The sequence below is a fragment of the Filicampus tigris genome, chromosome 7 (assembly GCF_054856515.1).
Source record: "Filicampus tigris isolate MCC_2025a chromosome 7, RoL_Ftig_1.0, whole genome shotgun sequence".
Classification (NCBI taxonomy): Eukaryota; Metazoa; Chordata; class Actinopteri; order Syngnathiformes; family Syngnathidae; genus Filicampus; species Filicampus tigris.
Genome location: NC_141223.1, coordinates 1,627,516 through 1,650,492, shown reverse-complemented (window position 1 = coordinate 1,650,492; position 22,977 = coordinate 1,627,516). Strand labels below are relative to the sequence as shown.

Here is a 22,977-nt window from a genome sequence, read left to right as displayed (position 1 = left end):
ATTTGCCTGCCGCCTCTCCCTGTCCTTTCTCTGTGGGGTGTTTCATCAAAGTCCCCCTGCCGCCGAGTTGTCGCGGAAACAGCAACTTGAATTGTTTGTGCCCGACAAATTTGGCCTAGCAACAAGGCAAGGTGTGACCCAGTAAAAAAACGGCGCAATTCTACCATTATTTTATAATGAATACAGAGTTGTGTGTAATATCAAAAACATGCTCTGTTATTGTCGCAACTACGTTTTCAAGGAGCCAACCCTTTTTTTTTTTCTTTCTTTTTTTCTTATCTTACTTGGGGGTGAAGCGCTGGTCTGCGGGTGGTGCGGCGAGCCGTGGGACAGCAGCGGGTTGATGCTGTGCGTGGCCGGCGTGCTGTAGGCGTCCATGGCCAGCTTCTGCCGGAAGGCCTCCTCTTTGCGTCGGTTGGCGAACCAGTTGTACACGCGCACCTCCGTCACCAGGTTGGAGCCCAGGCCCTGAGCCTTGGATGGCGACACGCCCCTCTGGAGGCACTCGGCTCTGAGGGAACACCCACGTTGATTAGCAAGCCTCCGAATTTTGGCATCTGTGCATCTAGTAGACAGCCTGACAACTAGAGTGGGCTGACGCCATTTGAAATCAAGGTGTAGTTCCAGTTTGGACCGATAGGGACAGTCTATTATTGCGCTCCGTACTTTTCCTGATTCATCAGAGCAGAACTCTTGCACTGAACTTGTTTTCCCAGTTTGCTTCATTTGCCTGAGATGACCCACAATAAAGGTCTCAAGAAGCCATACGGGAACGGACAAAAAGGAAGTCTGCCATTTTGGCTCATTGGGGGATAAGAGGAACTTTCCTCAGTTTGTGAGTATTATTTTGAAAATGTTGCCCCCCGAAGCCGGTTTGACTTCGTTATATGAAATTTGGTACAGGTCTATCATGAGTAGACCCACCAAAAAGTGTCAAGAATCTAAGCCTGAAAACACGCATCATGTCTGCCATTTTGGTTTGAAGCAGCCGTTTTTCCATCATTTTGGACCTTTCCGCGAGCTTTTTTCAACGATAACTTCCTTCTTGAGATTGTGTTTGTTTGTGACAAAATTTGGAAAATTCAGCCTCTGAAGCCAGATCATGAAATTTGGTAGGCATGTCAATCATTAGTAAAGCCACCAAAAAGTCTCAATGACCTGAATAGAACAGGAAGACAGGATCATTTCCGCTGCTCCTTCAAAAGAAAGAAAGAAAGAAAGAAAGAAAGAAAGAAAGAAAGAAAGAAAGAAAGAAAGAAAGAAAGAAAGAAAGAAAGAAGCAGAGCTGGGCATTGTCCCTCGGTCCCCGAGTTTCCGTCTTTTCAGGCATGAATTCTTGGGACTTTTTTTGTGGGTCAACTCATGACAAACATGTCCACCAAATTTTCTAATGGAGCTCAGACAAAGTCAATCTGTATTTGGGGCCGAATTGAATCGGGTTGCGTCGCACGCATGCGCGCGCGGGAGCGGACCAACCTGTTGCACTCCTCTACCAGCGCCTCCCTCTCCTCCTTGCTGGGGTTCTTCTGTCTCTCGTAGGCCTGGTAGAGGATCTGTTGCGAGGCGGGCCCCCACTTGAAACGATTACGTCTCATTTTCTTGGAGGAGGGCTCGCCGCCGACCTCGTCGCCGCCGCCGGCCTGACCCGTGCTCTGGCCGGACGGGTTGAACTCTGGGAAAAAAAACACCGGATCCTGATTGCCTTTGTCTGTCATATTGCTGCCAGAACCTTGCACAGCCTGGTTGAACTCTGCGGAAATAAGAAGAAGCACACACGCGCTTGTTATGACGGACCGGATGGCGTTGCGCAATGTTTGTCAAGACACTCAAGAAACACCCGAAGACAATCCGATACAGCAGGGCTGGTTAACCTACGACCTACGAGAGCAGCGGGTGCCATCAGGGGGGTGCAAAAGTCTGTGTTTGGTTGGTGTTGAGGGGGTGCCCCCCTGGCATCCACCATCCATATTGACAGTAAGTCCCTGCACTGTGTACTTAAAAAGGGGCATCCCCAAAAATGTGCGATTTGACGTACGTCATCAATCTAATAGCCGAAATTGCCCTAGAAATAAAACGGCCGACTCGATCCAAATAAAATGGCCGCCTACCGATACATTTCACAGCATAGGTTTTTGCGTGTCCTGGCATAATGGACACACGTGCCCAATAAGGTACACAGTGCATGCGGCGCGCTGCGACTCGCCTTTGTCTTAATTGGTGAGTTTGAATAAAATAGAACCTGAGAGGAAGTGCCAGAAAAAAGACCAATTCAACGAACAAACGCTCATAATGAACACTTTTGTGGGCAAAGGTTGCCCGGCCCTGCTGTGCAAAAATCTTGGGTCACATGTGCCAGTGAGTGAGAATTTAGGGCACATTTGTGTTAGCAGACGGTGAGCAGCGTCCTGTTTCGTGGAGGACAACCAAGAAGGGACGTAAAGGTAATCATCCAGATTATTACGAAATTAGTTGAACGATCTTCATAGAAACGTTGCTAACTGCAGTCGGTAAATTCCGTATGTGTCCCACTGTACTGCAGTTTCGCTGGGGAAATTTCAAAGGCAAATCGTGACCCGAGACTTTTGTACACTGTAAAAATAAATCAAGCAGTAAATTCAATGTAAATATAATAAATACATTACTATTAGATTACATTTTTTTCCACATTGAGAAATACTCCGTATTGAATACAACAACATTTTGTGTGTATACAGTACACATGTATATATAATCAAAAAAGTAATTTGTATTATAAATAATATAAACAAAACAATTATTTAACCATATATTAATATAATATAAAATGTGTCATGATAAAATATCATATAAATAATACATAAAGAAATAATATAATCAATAGAATATTCTAATTCAAATAACAGAGAAGACAATAAAAATGGACTCTCTAGAGGGCAGGTGTTAAACCCAAGGCCCGGGGGCCAGATCCGACCCGCCATATCATTTTATGCGGCCCGCAAAAGCTACGCGTCAACTTCCACGATCCTTGATCAAATCTATACCAACATTTCAAATTGGCACGTGTAACAAATAATAAAGATGCGATTTTGCATCACATATATTTTAATGAGTGACACATGGTCTGCGACTGAATGATTTTTATTTTTTTTCCCGTCCGTCCGTCCGTCCGACTATCTGTTGACTTACGTCTGAGGATCTCCCGCTGCTTGCGCACGTACCAGGTGTAGAGGGCGGCACGCTTCTGGGTCTTCATGGGCGTGCCCTTGTTCAGGTGCTGCGACAGGTGCGACTGGTTGAGGCCCGTGATGTCCACCACCTCGCGCTGCGGGATGTTGTGCTGCTGCATGTAACCTTTGATCATGCGGGCGGCGCGCCACGGATCCTCCCTACCCCCCCCCAAAAAAAAAGAGACAACAAACAAGTTCAACTCACCGACAGCCACAACACAAAGAATAACAAATTTTTGACTGGTCTTCATTTTCAGCAAAGAAAGAAATGCTGGAAAGCAGTTATTATTGGCAGTGTGGTATGAGTACAGTTGGTGGTGCGCGCGCGCGCGCCCTCTAGTGGTACGCAAATGAATCACAGCTCAAGTAAAGCTCAGTTGTATTTAACTTTGAAGTTCAATGCTAGGGCCCGACCGATCGATTTTTTCGAGACTGATGCCGATTCTGACACTTGGCAGGGTAAAATTCCGATTAATCAGCCGATTAATGAAAAAAAAATTGTCGCGAATAAAATACGTCATTTTTTGTTCTGTTAACGCTTACAACAAAAAAGACATGCGTCTACATGCAGAATATTTGAGCGTTTTACAAGACTTTGTCCTTACGAGAGAAAAATTGGAAAAAAATCGTCTGAATTTTTTGCCATTTTTATTTTTTTAATCTTTGAAATTTGGATGTTTAAAATTTTTATTTAAAGTATGTAACTTTTATGTGCAAGACATTTTCATTGAGTCATTATTAAGGTACTCATTTTTTCTTGAAATTCAAAGGTTTTTGGTATGACATTTTGACTGTCCTCATAAATAACAAATGTTTTCACAGAATATAATGTTAATGATATATATTTTTTATATATTTCTTTTAGCATTCCATCTTAAGTCTCAGATCACTTTAATTTTTCTCTCGTGATACTTCAACTTTATTCTTGTAAACCTGTTGTTTTTCCCATAATATCACAATTTTGTCATATTGTTGTTTTCTCTTTCGCCTCTATTCTCATTAAATTGTTTTTTTTTGTGTAATATTTTTACTTAGAACTAAGAAATACAACCTCTGTCTCATTTTTTGGTAAACATTTAGGCCTACTACGCTCCTGTATTTAAATGTTGGTCATTATGGTGGTACTTGCAGAGCCAAATTTTCTGCAGAGCCAAAAAAAAAGAATGCACATATTACTCAAACAAACCAGATCATTTTTCCACAGCAGTATCATAATCTACCTTTTTTTAAATCTGTATATTTTACTACAAAGATCACAAGTCCCTGTGACCTGTTTGGAAGAGCTATATAACAAGAAAAAAAATGAGGCCACTCTATCAAGCTGCAGTAAATATTTTCAAAAGGTGCGCTCAAGTGCTGCATGGAAAACTTTGGACTTTACAGAACAGCATTGGATTGGAAAACACCTGAAAGTTCACCTTACTCCGTCAGGAATCTGCTTTAAATGTCGACAAAATGCATCACTTTGGCTAATTGTCGTTATGAATACGTAATATAGTAGTAATAACAAGAATAGTCTTGATCATAATAAAAACAATAAAGTGTTTGAACTGGACTTTTCAATGCAGATTGGCAGCCATTTTGTGACCGAGCAATTCCCATATCAAGCATTTCAATATACAGAAACAATCGCGGACCTAAAACAATTCAATTAATTGAGCAAAAGACATATTACGTCACCGGTCAGCCACTTTTTCATCAGTTAACAACGAAACACAACGCGCGCGTGTGTGTATTTGTTTTGAGAATGTGGAGGCCCGCGTGTGGAAGTGTGAGAGATGTTAGTTTATAACTTTTTTTTTTTTTTTTTGACAATGAATAACCTGATGTCCATTGAAGCCTAATCGCGACACTGTGTATCTTCCAGTTGATGATTTATAGAATAAAATTAATAAGAAGTCCACGCGCTGGCTCGCTCGCTCCACGTGGTTTGGACTTGCTGGCGTCGATGCGGCTCCGGTGATTTTCTCTTTCGGCTCCGCCGCACTCACGCAAAATTCATTTGCATCGCGGTTCTTTGTTTTAATAACAATAATAAATAGTGTCAAGTGTAAACCTTTTTTCCAACACTTCTCCTTCATTCGTTACGGTTTCGAGGTGGTAAGTTATTATTTCGTTATTTTTTTCCCCCCTTCAACCCGGTTCATTATCATATCGAGCTGGTGGAAAGTAGAAATTATTCTTTTAATGATGTTGTTAGTCGTAGTGGTAATAGTAGCAGTAACTAGTAGACGTAGTAATATTGGTAGTATTACTAATAGCATTCGTATATTTATTTTTTCCCTAAAACCTTCTCTTCAGTTTCCATTTTGCCATCGTTGCCAAGTAAAAAAAGTCGAAATTGCATTCTTTTAATTCATTACTGAACGTTTTGTTCCAGCACTTTTCCTTGCATTCGTTCCCTCATCGAGAGGTGGAAAGTATAAATTATGCTAATTGTATTCGATGTTGCGGACAATTAATATTAATATTACTACTGTAGAAGGAGTATAGTAGAGGACTTATTTCCGACGCCTTCCCTTCACCTTCTTTCTTATCCCTGGAAGCTAAAGTAAATCATTCTTGCTTTAATATTAGCACTACAGTAATAGCACCAGCAGCAGGCCATACACTGCTTTCAATAACATTTCACCTGAAACTTCCTTTTTCAACCTTGCAAAGTGGAGAGTAAAATGTTTTTAGTGGTATTAGTAGAAGCAGTAGTAGTAGTTGTTGTTGCACTAATAATAGTATACTGTCAAAAAAAATCTCAAATGGAATGTGTTAGGATGTTCAACTTCAATTTTGCTACTCTTGCGAGGTGGAAAGTAGAAATGAATATTATTAGTTAATCATGATTGGTGTTAGTAGTGTTAAGAGTTAGTAATCGTACAGTGCCGTGGTAATATTAGTAGTGGGGCCTAGTGTACACTTTTTCCCAACCGCCTCTTCAACTTCCTGTTTCATCGCGAGGGGGAAGCGATAAATGATCATTATTATTGCAAAGGCTTATTATTTGACGCACTCAATAACGTGTCCAATTTGTGATGACGCGCGTGCAAAAGTCGAGAACGCCAACGGGAGCGCGGCCGAGATAATCGTGTCACTTTTGCAAATAAATTCGGAGTCAACTAGTGCGGGATCGCTCGGAGGCAACGTTCGCCATTTCTTCACTCCAAATGATGATCACGAATGAGTGAAGCGGGCAAGTTGCGAGGGACTCACGCCAACATGCGCTCGACCTCGGCGCGCTGCTCGGCGGCCTCCTCGGTGTTGAGCGACTGGAGCTCCTTGAGGATGGGCGGCGTGTCGTAGTCGTCGCCGTCCTCCGAGCCCTCGTCGCCGGACAGCTTGGTGGCCGCCTTGCCGTGGCCGTTGCTCAGCGTGTGGAACACCGGCTTGGCGTCGCACGCCTCGCCGCTTTTGTGGCGGGGGGACAGCGGCGGCTGCAGCCTTTCCAGCTTCACCCCGAAACCCGCGGCCGGGTTGGGGTCCAGGTCGTCCAGCGCCTGGATCAGGACTTCCCTGGTCAGTCCGGAGTCCAGCAGTGCGCTCAGGAGCTCCTGCTGCAGGGACGTCAGCTTGGACACCATGTTGGAGAACATCAAAAAAAAAAAAAAAAGGAATAGAGGAAGGGAAAAAAAAAAAAAAAAGAAGTGTATAAATTCCGTTCGGGCTCTCCGGTCCGTCTGACACCTGTTCGAGGGCGAGGAGGATGGATCTACTTTGCCATGATGTTGCCGCCTGGCTCCGCGGATATAAAAGATGCTAATGAGTGGGCCGGCTGATGGGGACCTTATGTAAATGAAACAACAGACGAAGAACAAGAAGAAGAAGAAGAAGAAGAAGAAGAAGAAAGAGGAGGAGGAGGAGGAGGAGGAGGAGCAGGAGGAGGAGGAGGAGGAGGAGGAGGTAGGACTCGGAGTAGAAGAAGAAGAAAACGAAGAAAAAGGGAGGGAGGAGGTGGAGGTGGAGGTGGAGGCCTTCTCCGGGCCCGAGATGTTGACACTGCCATGCAGGCTGCAGCAGCTTTTATTGGTCCCGCTTATCAGAGCCGCGACTTTGCTGGACTTTGGACGGCTTATTGGGAGCCATAAAAAGCGACAGCATGAGCCGACATATTTTGCACAGTTTGCCGTGCGGGCTGCGTTGCTGCCATAATTAGGAGCTCCGACGTCGACTTGCAACTCGCGGGATCGTCCTGCTTAGCTAATTGGGCGAGCCTGCATGCATGGGGCTGATCTTCGGGTTTAAGAGTTTTGTCAAAAGCGACGACGTTTGCGTGGAGTAAAAGGAAGATTTTGCCGCGTTACACTTCGCCCGTTTCAAAAAGTTCGTTTTTCCCCATTTGGAATGAATCGAATTAAATGTCATTCTTTGAACGTTTAATCGTTTTACCGCAGCGATATAGCTTTGAAGCAAATGCCAAATTTACGGTAATCAGTCAAACACACCTATTACACACACATCCGTATATATAAAGTTTAAACATTCCCCTTAAATGGAAGAAATGTGTGTGTAGGAAATAGGGCAAATGTTGAATTCAATTCATATTTTTAGTTTTCACATTGATGTGGAAATGGGATATGTTCATTATTAAAGTTTTATACATTTCTAATGATTTTTTCATTTTCATTCATTTATTTAGCAACTACTTTCACCATTTTTCTTTACGAGGCTACATGACTTTATGAGATTTTCTTCTATTTGGGTATAAGGATTTTTTTTCTGCATTAATTACATCTAAAAACGTTTTCTGTCATTTCCATTGGATATTGAAAATTTGGGGGGGTGGTTAATTTTTCTGTGAAAAAATTAAAAAACAAGTAGATATCTTTAAAAATCATACATCCTATTCATATGATGTTTTAATATAATATGAAACTATTTTATTTCTTTTATTTGGGTGTAGGTAGGGCACATTTTGTTGCATGAATTTTTTACTACTAAAATATATATATATTTTTTTTAAATATTTCTTATCAATTTTTATTTTTTAAATGTTTTAATATTCAACAAGTGTGACCCTATGGCAAATTTGTTTAATTTGTGAGTAGCAAAGGGCAAATTTTGCTGCGTTAAAGTTTTCCCATTGATAAACGAGAATTCCACCATCCAAGACCAACAGGTGCATGTTTTGGCGGAACCTTTGAAATGGTGGCGGAAACACACACAGTTCTCGGCACTGTTTCAAGCTCCCCCTTGAACAGTGCACACAAACTTTGTAGCGCGTGTACAAATTCAAATTCGACATTTGTAAATATTTTTATTGTGGTGTATTTGGGTCAAGTTTGAAAAAAAGTCACCAAATTCCAGGATGACTTGAAAAAAAAAAAAAATTGCTGTCAAATGTCAAAAAAGGTCAGACTGGTCAATAAAATGCAAGCAGCAGTTGCCATGGAAACAAGCATTTGGCTTGCCCTTTCCGCCGACTACTTGTATTCCTCTATTTTTATTTGCCTGACAAACAAACCGGAACAAACTCTCCCTCCCACGACTGCAGGTTAAATAAGCCCTCGGTGGATGTAGTATCAATACGGTTGATCATTAGTAATACTGCGTGGACGCTTTGTTGTGAATTATCTGCTAAATTAGCCACCTTGCATGTAAACGTCAGCCGATAAATGGCCCATGATGGTGGCTGAAAAAAAAAAGAAAAAATCCAATTTATTGTCCTGCACCTTCAAAGACCTGACGGCATATTCTCTTATCTGCTGCTTTTGTTGTTGTTGTGATATGAAGTTGCGGACACGCACCTCAGCTGCCCTTCGCTCCGCCGTAAAGAACAATGTCGCTCCGTCGCACTTTTTGATTTTCAGGCGATTTGAGTTTGGACAGTATAACGGCCAGTCTGAATTTGGAATTGCGCACCTGCGGTGTGGTCCCCTCGTTGTGCCACGCGACATGCTGGGCTCCACTGGAAGAGATGAAGTGGAATTAAGTGCAAGAAGAAGATTGTTAGCGATAACGTAGACAAACAAAGGGGACGGACGGGATGGCGAAATGGGACAGGCAGTGATTGCCGGGGATGCCCGGCGACAAACGCCACAAAAATGGAGTCCCATCAGCGAGCAGACTGCCTATCATGGCATTGTTCAATGTTGCATTTCCAAATCCTGCAAAAACAAACTTCTACTGTGTAAAAAAAAAAAAAAAGCAAAGCATTAATAATGGTCCCTTTAGCAAGTTTTGGTAAGAAACATGTCTAATAAATGAAGTCATAAACAACATCAAAAATGTATTGAGCTGAACAATGTTCCCCCCCGCCCACCCCCCATGCTGCCGCTGAGCTACATTGAACTATTCCGGGGGCAGCGAAAGTGTTCCAAAAAAGGCCAGCGTCCAAGAAAACTTGGCAATATTTGATAGGAAGATAATTAAAAAAAAAACGATCCCACAGTGGACTAGGTTTTGAGCGCACTAATCTGTAGCCAGGAAGGGCCATAAAAAAGCATTCATTTAAAGTTATTGTGACATCAATGCTAATTTGCTTTAGCCTGTCTATGGCATTTTGCGTTGTAGGTTAGCATTAAGCTAGCAAATTTACAAATAGTTTTCGTCGGACATCTATTGTGTTTTAACAAACAACTTTTAATTCTCTTTTGTTATACGCGTCAGTTTTTCTTGGCGTGACAAATAAACACCTTGAAGCAAGCACGCTTGGCTTCTTACGTGGAGGACTGCGCAAGTGAGGGAGTCTTCTCTTCCTCTGTCATGTTACGCAGAATGAGGAACAGGTTCGAAAGGATTAAAGCGTCTTAATAAAGCCAAGTGGGGGTTTTATTAGTTGGTGTTTTAAAAGCGTGTTTTGCATGGTCTCACTACATCGCAGATTTTCATCTAGAATAAAGGTTAGGGTGAGGATTAGTTCGGGTTTGGGATAGTAAGGCATAAAATGCTTGGGTTAGTCAAAGGGTTAGGATTAGGGTTAGTTACTCTATGTTCGGATTGCTCAGGGTTTGGTGATTAGTCAAGGTAAAAATCTGTTAGGATTAGAGTTGTCGGAATTAAAGTTATGGTTAGTGTGGTATATTTTGGAGAAGTATATGTCACCTTCAATGTCAAATTGAGTGTTTTAAGCATGACTCAGAGGCCAGGAGGTCAGCCAGACGGCAGCCAACAAACACCCACCTCTGGTTGACACACACAGGTGACGCACGCACGCACACACACACGCAGTGACACTTTCTCAAGTCTCCGTGATGTAAAAATCCATCAACCATTAACGACAAATAATAACAAAAGTCTGGGGAAAGTTGATCCAGTACACAGAGGAGCATCCCGCCCTGTTGCGAAAGCGACCCGCGCACTGGAGCGAGCCTCGGAACATCCACTGCTCAACACACGTGTCACCCGTTTACATAAACTCAACTGCTCTTTATTATTTGATTTGTTTCACACATGTCAATTGACACTTTTAATGAGTTCTCATATTCAATATCACAAAACAAGGCGCAAAAGTTCATTCAGCCTTTTTTTTTTTTTTTTTTTTTTTTAAATTCAGCCCCCATAGCCAGTTTGACGTAACTACAAGACATTTGGTAGGCACGTCTACCATTATTAGACCCACAAAAAAGTCTGAAGAAGCCATTCTTGTAAAGAAGTCTGCCAGTTTAGTTTCAATTCTTCTGAAAATTCAGCCTCGAAATTATGTTTCACTGATCTACATAGAATTTGGTAGAAATCACTAGAAATCATGAGTAGACCCACAAAAAAAAGCCTCGAGAAGACATTCCTGAAAAGAGACAGGAGGTCAGCTATTCTGGATTGAGGCTGGCAGGTTAGTGTCGTGCGTTCTTCAGAGATAACTTTCCAGTTGGGTAGCACCTCAAGACGCCAATTTTATTTCGGAACATGAAATTTGGTAGACAATGGCTATGATGAGTAGACCCACAAAAAGTTCAAAGTTGGCCAGTTTAGGGTCACTTTGGCCATTTGCAGGGATCCCTCCATTTTTTTGAAAATTCAATCCCAAGATTTTGTGTCGCTGATCTGCATGAAATTTGGTAGACATGGCTTAAATGAATAGACCCACAAAAAAAGTCTCAAGAAGCCATGTCTGAAAAGAGACAAGCAGTGTGCCAGTTGGGTTCAAACTGACATTTTAGGTTCAATTCCAAAATTCCTCATAGATGAAGCTGGGTCGCACTACAAACCATGCACAAAAAAAAAAGAAAATCAACCCCTGAAGCCATTTTGACCGAGCAGCATGAAATTTGCTAGGCGTGTTTATCATGACAGTACATACAAAAAATTCCCATTAAGTCATGTCTGAAGGCACACTGGAGGTCTGCCATTTTGTTTTGAATCAGCCACTTTCAGGCGAATTTGTCTCCAAAGGTCTTTCAAAGAGGAGCTTATCCGAAAGATTTTGTCCCACGTCTACCAAATTTGCTAAAAGTGTGTTGGACAAATATGTGGGACTAAATTGTGAAGGGTTGGAGTTTTGTGGCAAAGTTTGATGACCTGCCATAAAGCGCAAAAACCACAATAAATAAGCTCATTAATTTGGGGAGAAAATTGAGTGTGACGCAGTAGCACGACAACAAAAAAGTCTTCAGAAAAAAAATTACAAAAAGAAGTTGGCCATTTGGGTTGAAAGCGGCCTCCTTAGGCCCTCACTGTGTCCTTTTCTGAGGGTTCTTCAAAGACCAGCTTGTCGGATGATTTCTACCAAATGTGGAAAATTCATCTCGGAAGCCAGTTTACCTGAGCAGCGTTACATTTGGCAGACAAGAGTAGACCCACCAAAAAAAGTCTCAAGTAGCCATTTTGGACCAATTCCAGGATTTGTATTTTGACCAAAACCTCTGGAGAATTTGCCTAAATGGACATTATTGCTCACACAGATTTAAGTGTGCCCTATGAAGGCAAGCAGGTGCCAATGACCTCTCGCAACCTTTTTCGGTCCGTCCGTGGCTTGCGGGCCGCGTGGGCGCACGGTGCGGAACATTGGGAGCGTTAGCGAGCTCCAAAGGGCAAGGGCTACATGGCGTGTGCGTGAGAGTCAGGAAGCAGCGGCCGTGTAGCGTTCCGCACACTGAGTCGGACCTTAGCCTCAACCTGAACTCTCTGCCAGTATCAGACAACAACCGCCCCCCCCCGCCCTCCGCTATGCCCCCCAACCACCACCGCCACTACCTCAGTCGCCCCTTTGGGGACTGATAAATGCTGCAACTGTTTGATTGACCACATCATGGAATTTGAATGTTCCATTAGGGACGCTTACATTGATCCCATCAGATGGCATGAGAGGATGATTTAGGCAACAAGCTGCGCGGCAGTGGGAGCTCCTGCAAGCCTCACCTTCAATAAATCAACATTATGCACCGGACTGGAGAAAAAAAAAAAAATGAGACAAAAAAAAATGGAATTTTTGGGGGGTACGGTGAACATTCATTTCCTGCAACTTAGTGTTCTAAATGAAAATATTTGCATTTGAAATTTGGAAATATGATGAATATTGGTAGTAGAGCAACCCCCCAAAAATGTCAACACAGATTATTCAGAGAAGAATTTTTGCGGCTGTCTTTTCATCCTATATATAATGTGGATGTATTTATTTGATTATTCATTTGTTTAATACATTAATAATACATGTGGTTTTATTTACATATGTTTATTCATTTGTATTTGACTTTGTTTTTATTTTTTAATGCAGATGCGTATTCATTTTTAAATGAGGATATACTGACGCAATTAATCATTTTTGTATTTTTGCCTTTTTATTTAGGGCCTATTTAACAAATATTTTTGCAGTTATTATTTTGAATATAGATGTTTTTCTTTGTTTTTGTACATATACATTTGCATTTATCTAATGGATTTTTTATTGCTACTTTTAATGCAGCTTTATGTATTTAATTGTTTCCTATTCATTTATATGTGTGCATTTATCAAGTGGATGAATTTAATTATTCATTTTTAAACATGTATTTTCTAATATATATATATATATATATATATATATATTCTTTTTTTTTTTTCCCCAATATTGTCATCAATGTAAAAACTATTTACTTTGCTCATGGAAACATTTTGCTGTATGTATCAGTAAACCTTTTTCCTTTTAATCATCCAAGTTGAACTTTTTTTGCTTTCTTGCTTCCAGGAAGCAAAGAACATTTGTGCACCTCCTCTTTGTGTTTCATTTTGTCCACTCACTAAGCCACACAACAGGGTGTGGCAGCCAGGGAACAGATTCCTGCGAGGAGAGAACGTCTCATAAAAGTCAAAGATAAGAGCCGGTCGTCGTTGTCAAGATCGCACAAAAACCCAATTAATCATGCAAATCACGCGGCGGCCATCTTGTTATGTGTCATAAAAGCGCCGTGATTGCATCACGGCCTTCCCGCCCACACTGGCAGCAACTTTGATCCCAGACGAGCTCGCCAGATTGAATCACCGCTACAGCAATCCCGAGACAGCATCAGATGGGCTGTGGGAAATTTGATCCAATTTCAAATCACTATTTCATTTCAAGGAAAAAGGATCTATTCACTCCAAATAATGCATCGTCTATTTATGCCAGTGACCAATAGTGACAGGCAGATCAATGAAACGCCTTTCCCAAGATGGCAGAAGGAACACATTTTCAAACCAATTCAGCCCTCGTTGGTTTGAAGTTGCCATTTTGGCATCTCATCTCCAAGGGTTCAGGCGGACATTTTAGGCTCATTTTGACCATTTCGAGGGGTCCTTCAAATACAAAGCGGCTTTTGAGATTTGATCTGATTGCTCCCAAATTTGAATCTCATGTACCAGACAAACAACAGGCTTTTTTTTTTTTTTTTTTTTTCCTTTGGAGGAAAGTGATGGAGGAGGCTGGCTCCTCCCGATTCCTAAACATGACCCGCCGGTGATCTTTGGCGACGCTGAGGCCTGAGGCGAGCGATCTCGTGGGCCGCGACGTGTGCGCTCTGTCAACACAGCAAAGTGGGTGCGTGTGTGTGCCTCTATGCGTGTGTGTTCAGATTGGAATCGGGCCCAAGACTTGAAAGTCGCTCGGATGTGTTTGCAAAGTGTGTGTGCGTGTGTGTGTGTGTGTGTGTATGTGTGTGCGTGTGTGGCCAAGGATTGAGCATTTCCTGCTCTTTTCTTTTCTTAAATCGAGTCACATCAGCGCAGCTTTGAACTTTCTGAGTCATGACACTGAAAAATAAATGTCCTGAGAGTATATGTACATACTGATCGCTCCCATTCTACTACATTGCCTTTCGAGGTGGGGGGGGTGCTTCGACCACTACACCTTGAGCCTCTAGGAGTAGCCCATTTTTTGAAGTGGCCCAGGGAAATGGCCAAAATAACCTTCAAATGGCCGCTTCAAACCAAAATGGCAGGCTTCCTGTTTTTTTTCAGGGATTTTTTTGTGGCCCCACTCATAATAGCCACGCCTACAATGTTACTGGGTTCATTTGGTTTCAGGGGCTGAATCTTTCAAATTTGGTAGCAATAAGACCGAATCTTTTGGTTTCTTTTTGAAGGAGCTGGAAATGGACAAAATGATGATCCAAAAAGTGTGGCTTTGAGCCAAAAATGGCAGACATCCTCTTGTCTTTTCAGGCAATACTTGAGTTCTCTTTTTTGTCAGTCTACTCACATTTTTCCAAATTTGGTAGAAATCCCCCAAAAAAGAATTCCTGGAAATGGCCAAAAAGAGCCTACAAAGGCAGCTTCAAACCACTTCTTGTATCTTCGCAAGCAAAGCTTCTTCAGACTTTTTTGTGGGTCTACTCATGGCAGACAGCACTTGCAAATTTCATGCTGCTAAGTCAAAATGGCTTCAGGGGTGCCTGCATTTTTTTTTTTAATTATGCATTTTTTGGCAAGTCAATCAAGATGTTATTTCGGCGCCTACTTGTGGCATTTTCATGCCAAAGAACTAGGTTGAAGTGAATGTAGGAGTTTCATTTAGACAAAAGTAGTGCTTTTAGACTGGGCATCAATTATTATCCACTATTAGTGCCAATACAAGTAATAATTCGCCTTCAATTTCAATGGCATTTTCTTCACTTGTGCTGCGTTTGGCATTGCCTATATTGCTTACACTTACATCAACAATTGAGATACTGACATCATCATCAAAAAAAAAAAAAAACAAGTGGCTACTGTACCAAAATCTGTATAACATGTTCAAGACACGTGCACACGACGAGCGCCAGATTAAACAACAGCCATCGTTACAAACAGGAAGACTCGCCAATCTTGATCTGAGTGACTCAGTCGACGCTAAGCTAATGTTCGTGCTTTCCATTTCCTTTGATGGGAACATCGCCCCTGCCAACATGGCCGCCATGCAGGCATGTCTGTTAGCCTGCTCGAGTCTGGGCTGAAAATCAACCATCGGTACGACGCAGAATACGTGGAAACGGTTCCGTCTGTTGATTGTGCCACAGCGCCAGTAAACAACAGCGAAGAATTCTGGAAGTAACGGACTTTGACAACTACTGTACAAGGCAACATTTGGAGTGGGTTGGACGTTGTTTTCTGTCTGTGAAAGCCGAAATCGTTGAAATGGACAGTGAGCTATAGCACCACACCAACACCGTCAACCCCCACCAGGACCCCCCCCCCCCCCCCCCCCAAACTGCCACTCTCTCCTGCGTGCTGGCCACTGGTCAATATTGACTCAGGGAAGGAAGCGAGAAGCACTTTGTCACGCTGCCATGTCGCTGCTTTGGTTTCACCGTGACTCGATGCGCTGCTATGGCGGGGCACGACATTAGGTACACCTGCGCCCATGCCCTCAAAACGAAACTGGGTCACATATAACAATTGAGCCACTGAGAACTACAGCCCACACAACCCCCCCCCCCCCCATTTCTAATATAACTTTTGTACTTTTGTGTAACAGCTGTGACACCGCAACCCGGTTCATGACACTTTTTTCAACTGGTAAAATAAAAGATGGATAAAATAATATATATATACATATACTGTATGAAGCAAGTAGCTGCACATTCAAATGTGTTGCTAGGTTATCCATTAGCGAGGTTTGAGATTTGCATGCAGCTGGTAAAGCTCACACTTTGCATAGTTGTGTGCTCGTGCTAGCGGAATTCAGTACAGAAACGGGACAGTATAGTACAGTCCTCTTTTGTTAAGAACTAAGAAGCTTTTTGGATGCCTGGGGCTGAACTCACTGCTGCCCCCTGGTGCACTGCAGGGGACATGCGCTTGTACGGTCCAATGAAGTGTCATTTTTAAAAATAGATTATTTTCGAGGATGTGTTGTTGTTATTACTATTATTAATTATTAATTGTTAATGAATTTTCTGAAATACGCTATAATTGTTATCGTTTAAACGGTAACTGCACTTTCACTTGTAAAGCGCTTCTTTACCTTCGGGACTCAAAGTGCTTGAACACTGTTTCTGCATGTACTGACTGATGACGCAGCATCAGGAGCAACTGAGGGTTCCGTCTCTTGCTCAAGGGCACTTTGAGATGGTCACAAGGGTTGAGGATCGAATCCACAACCTTCGGGTTGGGAGACGCCCACTGGACCACTGAGTCAGCGGCCCCAGTTTTTTAATTTGCATGTATTTTCAAGAATTTGCTATCATTACTCATGCATTTATTACCCATTTTTAAATTTTACTTTATATATGTATCGTACATGTAATGTGTTGTGTGTGTGAATGTATTCATTCATTTTCTTTACTGATTTATCTCAATAAACAATTGGTTTGGTATTACCAAAAAAAAAAGTACAAATAAGTAAACAATAGCATATACTGTATATATTTAATATTTTGAATTAAATAATTAGTTACTGATGCATAGTTGCATATTTTAAATTTAGAATGAATTACTACTGAATTGATATGAAATAAAAACAAATGTACAAAAACACAGCATATGCATTTAGCATTTCAAATAATTCACATATTTTCCATGCACATTGGAACTTTCTTTCTAACCTCATCTACAAATGAGCTGGCCCAGCTGTCTCGTTTTAAAAATCAAATGCGGCCTGAGAGTACAAACGTTTGCCCGCACAACAACAACAACAATAATAAGATTTAATATTTCATAATACTACAAAAAATGACCGAAAAGTGCAAGTCAAATGTCGTCATATAGATTTTGAGTGGCCTTTAGCATGCAATGTTTGTCCAGAACATTCCATCCATGGCCGGCCGCTAGCGCGGTGCTAACGTGGCGCTAACGGCATGCGTGCGTGCCGCCGCATTAATGAGCCGCGCTGTGACCCCGACGTTTAGCGGCCGAGGAAGCCGAGCAGGTAATGACTTTTCTCACAAAGAAAAACACGAGCTCCAGCAGCACGAGGAAGGGAGCGTCCCAATAATCCTTTTCTCACAAGCGCGGCGATAATGTTGGAGCGTCAAAACGTTCTTTAATCCGAGCAACAGAAAAGTCCATTAACTAGCCAGTTTCCTGCGATGACTGAATTTCCATCATGTCTATTTTAGAATGAACTGATTTGTTGAATGTAAATTGCGGCTGTCGTTAGGTCTCACTTGGAAGCAATTGAGTCACTGGGAACTACAGTGGGCTAACTCCATTTTTGTCAATTGGATTGGCAGGAAAGGTTTTCTGGCTTCAATAAAATATGGGCAGTTTTTTTTTAACATCTTGGTGATTTCTACGACAATGATTACTCATTCTGGATACTTATTTTCAGAAAAATTGGTGTTTCCTCAGATTTTGGCGATAGATAGCTACATAGCTAGCTAGATAGACACACACACACACACACACACACACACGCTATTTATATATATCATATAAAATGAACAAAACCACTCCTAACAAAGATGTGAATTACAGGCAGAACATTTGACTGTTTGATAATACCTTGTTGTTTTTTCTTAACAGAGAGTATCAAAGAAAAAACTCCGAAAAAAAAACGGCAGATTTTTGTGGGCAATGTTTGAATGTCATTACTTTGTATTATGTTGTAATGTGCTGATGTGTCATTTTATTGAATTTTTAATGTCTTTTTAATCAATTTTAAAGAGTTAATACTGAGGTCAATGAATCCGTTTGGCCCTATTCACTGCAGTTGCATTTCATCTTTAGGAACTGTTTGTTTTTAAACTTTTATTTAGGTAAAATTATTTATTTACCTTTTATGCACAAGAAATTTACTTGAATCAGTACAAAGTTACTGTTTTTTTGCCCCCTAAAATTCTTTTTGTGTTATGTTTTCCTCTCTCAACTTTTAGTGTGTGTAACAAAGCAATCCCGGGCATATTTCTTGGCCTCAATTAAATTTACGAGCAAAGCGTCTCTTTTTATTTTGGCCCATAAAATGTCCAATAAGCAGAAAAATGTGACGGTAGCCGCGTCGACCTTTAGTGTGTGGAGATTATTCTTTCTGTCAGCCATTTGTGTGACAAGACGCAGTAGCAGGTTATCTCAAGTAGCAGCCTAGCCTCTTTTTTTGAAATTTTATTTCCGTCTTTCTTGTTCGGTGTTGACGGTTAATATGTAACCCGTCCGCGGAGGAATCAGCACATTTCCTTCCTCGTCATACGCAGATCGATGCAGGCCAGTTGAGCTCTGTCATTGTCAATATTGAAGGCTAAAAAAAAAAAAAAAGGGGGGGGGGATGATTGTACATCATAAAAGTACATAGCCGCTCAAATGTGCCGGACAAGTTTTTTGTTGTTATTTTTATATTTTTTTTGCACTTATTTGAATGCTGCGGACCATTCTTGCTGACTGTTTGGTTTCTGTATAAATGGTTACCTCTTGTATAGTTGCCTTTCCACTGCTTAAACAGTATATGGACTTTTATTGACATGTGTAGTTTTTTGTAACATACAATGCTACTGACTATTCTTACCAACTACTCACTTCTCTATACTTCTCACTTGTTCTTTTTACGTTGTCATTCCTTTGCTTATATATGTATATAGACTTTTATTGACACATGTATATATATTTTTCTGCTATATATCAACTTTTATTTTTTATTTTTACATACAATGCTGCTGACTATCCTTGGTGAATCGCCACTTCTGTATGTATGATTCATTCATGTTAAGTTGTCACTCCACTGCTTACACTATTGTAGACTACGGTATGATCATATTTACAATAATAGTCGATACTGTACATGTAGAGTTTTTGTTACATAAAATGCTGGTACTGTAACTATTTTGGCTGACTATTTACTCCTGTATATATTATTTATTCATGTATAGTGATCATCATGAAATTTCTGTTAAAACTGCTTGTTTTATGCCATACTTAGGTGCTGGTATATACAGTATATACCATTTTATTGAGACAGTTTGCTAGATAAGGTGATGCACCTGCTGTGGCTAAAGCCAAACTGTGGCACGTTTTGTTTTACATTCTGGACCTGAATTTGACACCAGTCCTCCCTTCTAAATATGTCATTCATTCGCTTGACTCCACTGACAATAGTGCATGTGTTTATTTCATTCTAGACTATTGATTGATACGTACAGTATCAATACAGTACATTCCTGCTTATTACTCACTTCTCTGATATGATATTCTTCATCTACAGTTGTCACTTGACCGCTTATATGTTGCCGACTATGTATTGATACAAGACTCGTATAGTTGTTTTGTTACATCCAATGCTGCTGACTATCCCCGCTGCCTTTCACAATATGTGTGCAGCAGAATAGCCAGTATAGTCCACTGCAAAATTATCCGTTTCTATGATTTTGCTATTAACTGACTATTTTCAATTACATATGGTACAGTATTGAAACGTTCATCCAAGAATGGACCAAACCCACATTGATAATTGTTACAATTTTTTGTCAGTAAACACGGAGTTTAATCCGCTTGAATGAAGGTTTTTTTGTTCCTGTGTGTGTTGATTCAGCTACAGAACGATTAAGATTCTGGCCCGGCGCCACCTAATGTGCAAGCTGCAGTTATCTATTATTTCATGAGTGAAGACAAATGGCTTCACACTCGGTGGACCGCGACGTCTGTCCTGTCCCGGTGTGGCGTCTTCAAGCATCGTCCGCCTCACGTTCACTCACTAACCTCTCCAATCCAGTCGAGTGTCTGTTACTCTTTAAACTGACATTTGGCGGCGCTCACCGGCATCGACGGCTGCTCAAAGTTCAATTTTTGGGGATGTGTAGATGATGAAGGGGATGATGGATGTGAGGGGTGACCGGCAGGCGACGATTGGATGAGGAAGATGAGCGGTTCAAGTGTGAGGGATGACACATCAATGAAATGATCTGTTGACAGCTTTTGGGCGTTCATTGGGCCTACACAGCAGTGTGGCGTGCAAAAGTCTGAAAAAGAAGCACAGAGTGAGATGAGATCAATTATAACGGTCATGTGCTACATAAAAGCCTGAAAAAAGAAGCACAAAGTGAGAGAAAGGACATGCGACTGACGTTTTCTACAAAATAGCCTGAAAAAGAAGCACCGAAAGAGACGTGGCAAACCGAAAACAATCATTTTCCACATAAAAGCCTGAAAAGAAGCACAGATTGAAAACTTGCCAAAATGTGACAACACTCAGCCACACAAAAATCTGAAAAAGAAGCAGAGTGTGAGCATGACAGCAGTGTGACACTGAAATGCTGAAAAAAGAAGCACAGAGTGAGAGAAGTGATAAAGGGTGACAACGGTGTATGACACAAAAGTTTGAAAAAAAAGCGGAGTGAAAACTTGCTAAAGCATGACAACATACGCCAGACAAAAGCCTGAAAAGGATGCACAAACTGAGAGAAGTGACAAAGTGTGACAAATTTGCTACAAAAAAAAAGCCTGAACCAGAAGCAGCGTGAAAAAGTTGCCAAAATTTACAAACAGTCTACCAGAAAAACTCTAAAACTCTGTTTTAGCCACACCCGAAAAGAAAAAGAAAAAAAATCAACAAAACTGAAATGGTGAAAATCAGTTTACTTCTATATTCCCACAATTAAGTACCACATAGTTCTTAGAGTACACGCTTTCAGCAGCAGTTATCTACCAACATGTCAAATGTATTTAGAAACACATCTCAGTTTAATTCACAGGCTCTTTACGGTTCTTTCAGTCACAAATGGTGTACCCCGGGACCTGTCTACTTCCTGACGATGACAATTCCTCACGTCTTTCATACTCAGGTGGACATACTGTATACGTTACAAGTTACACTGAAGCCCTCCCAGCACCTTTGCCCCAGTGGACTCTGTCACTCAGCCTCCACACTCCTCTGCTCATCCTGAAAATTAATTCATATGCACATCTCTAAGTGGTCCAACAGCACATTAAGCCCCCCACCCCCACCCAAGTTCAGGAGGCATCCTGTTGGAAAAAAAAAAAAAAACTCTGTTAGTTTAGCTTTACCCTAAAGGCAACTGAGAGTATATAAAAAAAAACATCAGGCGGGACTCCGTTTGCAAAACTTTCAAAATTGTTAGCAGACACACAGAATGTCTCGGATGAGTTTACTTTTGAAGGTAAGAAGGAGAAATTGTAAAAATGTTCTCTCGAATGGCCACTTCAAGTCAAAATGGCAGACTTTCATGTGTCTTTTCAGGTGTGGCTTCTTGAAACAGTTTTGTGGCTCTACTCATGTTGCTAAGTTAAAATGGCTTCATGGGCTGACAAGCCCAAATCGGGCATAGACAGAATCTCTGGGATAAAAGACTCTTTGAAGGACACCTGGAAGGCGGAAAAATCATTTCTTCAAACCAAAATGACACGACTTGACTTCTGGAGACTTTTTTTGTGCTTCTACACATGACGGACATGTCGACCAAGGTTCAATTAGTTGCTATTGGGCTGGTGGGGAAGACTTATTGGGTGAGCCGGGGGTTACGCAACACTGGCTGCTTTGTGGAGGACAGAGAAACTAGAATTGGGGGGCCATTAGGCAGCTTGGCCAGGGCCACTCATGCACATCCAGTTTGTAGATTGAGAACACGGTGACTGACTGCACAGTCCCACCGCCCGTGTCCATGTCCCCTACCTGTGTGACTTACCCCCTGCGTGACCCTCCCCACACAACACGTATACCTCCCCGTGTCCTTTGTCTCTAAATAAACCTTGACTAGAGTCAGGGACAGACTAAAAAGCAATCAAATAAAAAAGGCACTTTTACGGCACTTTGGGGCAATCTATTGGCCATCGCTTGCTTACCTGTCTGACACCGCCTGCCACGCTCTGTCTGGAACATTGAGCAATTTTTTGGGAGCATTCAAACTCAAGATTTATAAAAGATGCATGGTTGAAATTAAGAAGATAAAATGTAACTATAAAGCACAAAATACAGGAACTATTCAGCAATTTATGACACTGTTTTATGAATGAGGATTTTACATCCAACAATGTGATGTATAAAGCACACTCGGCAGACTATTACTGTAGGCCCCAAAAAAACTAAAAAAAAAAGCATGAATGCTTTGAGGTACGATTTCATTGTTTCAGATCAGCCTCCAAATTGCCGGACCTGAGGACCTTTTCGTGCATACATGAATGCTAGTTAGCGTGATTGGATTTAGCGCTAAACACCTCCGAATGGTCCACGAGTAGCCGTTCAGTTTCCACAACAAATGACGTCGGCTAACCACCACAATCAAAGCTAACTGAATAAAGCCAAGGTGAGCAAACATCCAAGTGACCACGCGTAAAGTTCAGCGAACGAATGCTAACTTAATAACGTGAAGCTAAACTAACAGCCGAGCGGTAGTAGGTTGACTTTAGCCGGACGAATGTTAACATCGACTACCGAACTCACAGACCAGACCACAGTGTGTGTGGACACACGGCTGAGTGTCAGATGGAGACGTCTGCAGCACAGGAGCCCCTCAGGGGGCCCCTCAGGGGGCCC

General features: G+C 41.6%; 1 protein-coding gene across 5 annotated transcripts in view; it reads right to left on the bottom strand.

Moving 5' to 3' along the window:
- The window catches only part of hnf1ba (HNF1 homeobox Ba), a 47,863-nt gene that overhangs the window by 19,911 nt on the left and 4,975 nt on the right, over positions 1-22,977 (bottom strand). For 4 of the 5 annotated variants that reach the window (XM_086036668.1, XM_086036671.1, XM_086036669.1 and 1 more), the window contains 5 exons: positions 20,244-20,446; positions 6,411-6,766; positions 3,166-3,365; positions 1,477-1,750; positions 285-511 (listed from right to left, as the gene is read on the bottom strand). In XM_086036668.1, coding sequence (XP_085892794.1) covers positions 285-511; positions 1,477-1,750; positions 3,166-3,365; positions 6,411-6,766; positions 20,244-20,414 — 1,228 coding nt within the window. In that variant the 5' untranslated portion in view covers positions 20,415-20,446. Of the gene's footprint in view, positions 1-284; positions 512-1,476; positions 1,751-3,165; positions 3,366-6,410; positions 7,340-20,243; positions 20,447-22,977 lie in introns of those variants that run through there. The other variant, XM_086036672.1, reaches the window with a different exon arrangement.